Source organism: Myodes glareolus, chromosome 1 (genome assembly GCF_982192425.1).
Source record: "Myodes glareolus chromosome 1, mMyoGla1.1, whole genome shotgun sequence".
NCBI lineage: Eukaryota > Metazoa > Chordata > Mammalia > Rodentia > Cricetidae > Myodes > Myodes glareolus.
The window spans coordinates 78,553,942-78,556,507 of NC_142026.1; the positions used below are offsets into that span (position 1 = coordinate 78,553,942).

General features: G+C 34.3%; 1 protein-coding gene across 1 annotated transcript; it reads left to right on the forward strand.

Moving 5' to 3' along the window:
* Window positions 1-1,029: 1,029 nt before the first annotated feature.
* Window positions 1,030-1,977, forward strand: LOC125396701 (vomeronasal type-1 receptor 4-like). The gene has a single exon (XM_048428710.3). It carries the CDS (start codon window positions 1,036-1,038, stop codon window positions 1,975-1,977), a length of 942 nt encoding a protein of 313 aa, XP_048284667.3. The 5' UTR covers window positions 1,030-1,035.
* Window positions 1,978-2,566: the final 589 nt, after the last annotated feature.

Genomic DNA, 2,566 nt, shown 5'->3' on the forward strand with positions numbered 1-2,566 from the left:
TTGTTTTCAAGTCATTCATTGTTTATAAGTTCTGAGCATTATCTGCGTAGGCTTATCTAGTCCATAAAAGCTAGGATTTCTACATGAAGATTTAATTCTGTTCTACATTCTCATAGCCTCTCATTTGGAAAATTGTGTGATATAAGGTGAATATCATAGCCAGGACTATTATTTCATCCACATATTTGCCAAGAGTTACTGTTTCCTATGACTTTTGCCTCACATTTCTACTGCTGAGTGATGTATCAGATAATAGATCAGATAGAACTCTGGACTTTCTTCCCATATGTATTATTTATCAATTATTGCCTTATTCTATTTTTTGTTGGAGTCATTCATATGTTTTCTCTCCATTGTGTCAGGTAACAATTCTTCACGCACCACTTCTCCTCTCTATCCTAATCTTAAGTCTATACCACCATTCTTACATGGATATGTGTAGGGCATGGAATTTAAGTAGTTGCATCTTAATGTAATATTATCTAATTTATTATTTTACCTCATGGTTAGTACTATTTAATAAAATAGTTATCAAAGATCAGAAAAACATTCTCTTTTCTGTTGTAATACTTTCATTTAAATGTTATTATTAGTATTCAAAAGGTATTCACAATGGATTTCTTCCTTGGAGTAGATGGCAAGACAAGACTTTTTCTCCAATATGGGTAAACTTGTAGAATTAGGCATTTTTTAATTTTGAACTTACTGGTCATTGTTTCTACCAGGATAAATTTGCCCTATTCTTAATGTTGCTTTTGTGAGTAGTATAATGGGAATTTGCTTTATAAATGCATGCATTTGAAGACTTCAACAGTTCTTACTGACTGTTACCATTAGTTTGAAAATAAGTGTGAGAGCTGTTATGTACAGGATCTTTATGAGCTGACCACTTTGTGCTTTCGGTCTTTATTTCATGTGATTCTTATGCTTTTGTGATATCAGGAACACAGAATCTTTTTAACAAAATAAATCCAAAAGTTTTCTCTGAAAACTGACTGCTGGAGCAATTGTAAATAGATTTTGCTCAGTTAAACAATGGACTCTAGGAATTTGGGAATAGGAATAATATTCTTGATCGAGAATACAGTTGGATTTCTGGGAAATGTCTCTTTCCTTTCCTACTACCTAGTTATTTGTAATAAGAAACATAAAATAAAGCCCTTGGATTTAATTCTTATGCATCTCATCATGGTTAACCTCTTGATTATTCTCTCCAAAGGAATGGGAAACACAATAACAATTTTTAGCTTGAAACATTTCTTCAATGATTGGAGCTACCAACTTTTTATTTATGTGATAAGAGTTTTCAGAAGCATGTCCATTGCCACCATCTTCCTCTTGAGTGTCTTCCAGTCTATCATCATCAGTCCTAGAAACTCCTTTTGGAAGAACCTTAGAGTCAAATCTTCCAAGGATGTAGGTCTCTACATTTCTCTAAGCTGGGTCTTGTCCATCATGATAAATGTTCTTTTACCTTTGTACATGTACATAAAATCAAGACGGAAAAACATAACAAAAGAGATAGATTTTGAACACTATAGTGTTGTAGATAATGACAAAATCTCAGTCTCCTTATATATAGCTTTATCAGTGTTTCCTGAACTCTTATTTTCTGTCCTCATTACCTGTTCCAGCAGCTCAATGATTGTCATTTTGTATAGGCACAAACAGCGAATTCAACACATACGCAACACTTGTGCTTTCCATGGTAACTCCCCAGAGTCTAGAGCCACTCAGAGCATACTTGTTCGAGTGTTCACCTTTCTGGTTATTTATACCCTCTCTACTATTTCACATGGTTGCAATGCTGTATTGTCTGGTCAAAATTGGTGGCTTGTGAAGATCACAGTCATTATAAGTTTGTGTTTTCCCACTTTGAGCCCTTTTGTACTTATGAGTCAATCCTCCCCTCTCTGTAGACTGTTCTTTCTCTGGATAAAGCATACAGAATCATCTAATGTTATTGTTACTATATAAATTGAATGTTTTTTTCAGAATACAGTTTTGAAAAAAGGAAATAATACACAAATGCTTTTTGGAAGACATTTTTCTGTATGAGTTAACTTTTAAGGATTATTCTTGTTTCTTCCACTTGTGAAATTTTCATTCAATTATAGAAAAACTCTTGGCATCCAGGCCTTTTCACCTTTTGTGTTACATGTTTCACAGTTTTTCTTTGGTCCTGCCTGCATTGAGGAGTACATGCCCAATATCTTTTCAACAAATTATCTCTATCTTTGATATCAGATAGACTGATATGTTACATCCTGTGTGCTCTGTACATATAATATATGTTCCATGGAAGATAAACTTGAAAGGCACAAGACACTCGAACCACAGCTACCATGTAAGCCATAAACTTTCAACACAGAAAGCCTCACTGTCCCAACAGATCAGTGACCCAAACTCTTATTATGAATAAGCTCCTGATCACATTGACTGCAACTGCTCCAGACGTACAAGCCACAGTCTTTCATAAGCCAGGTGATATTTACATTCTAACTCATAAGAAAGCCAGAATCCTACTTCTCATAGGAACAAGCAAAAACACATGATTAAGAAAGTG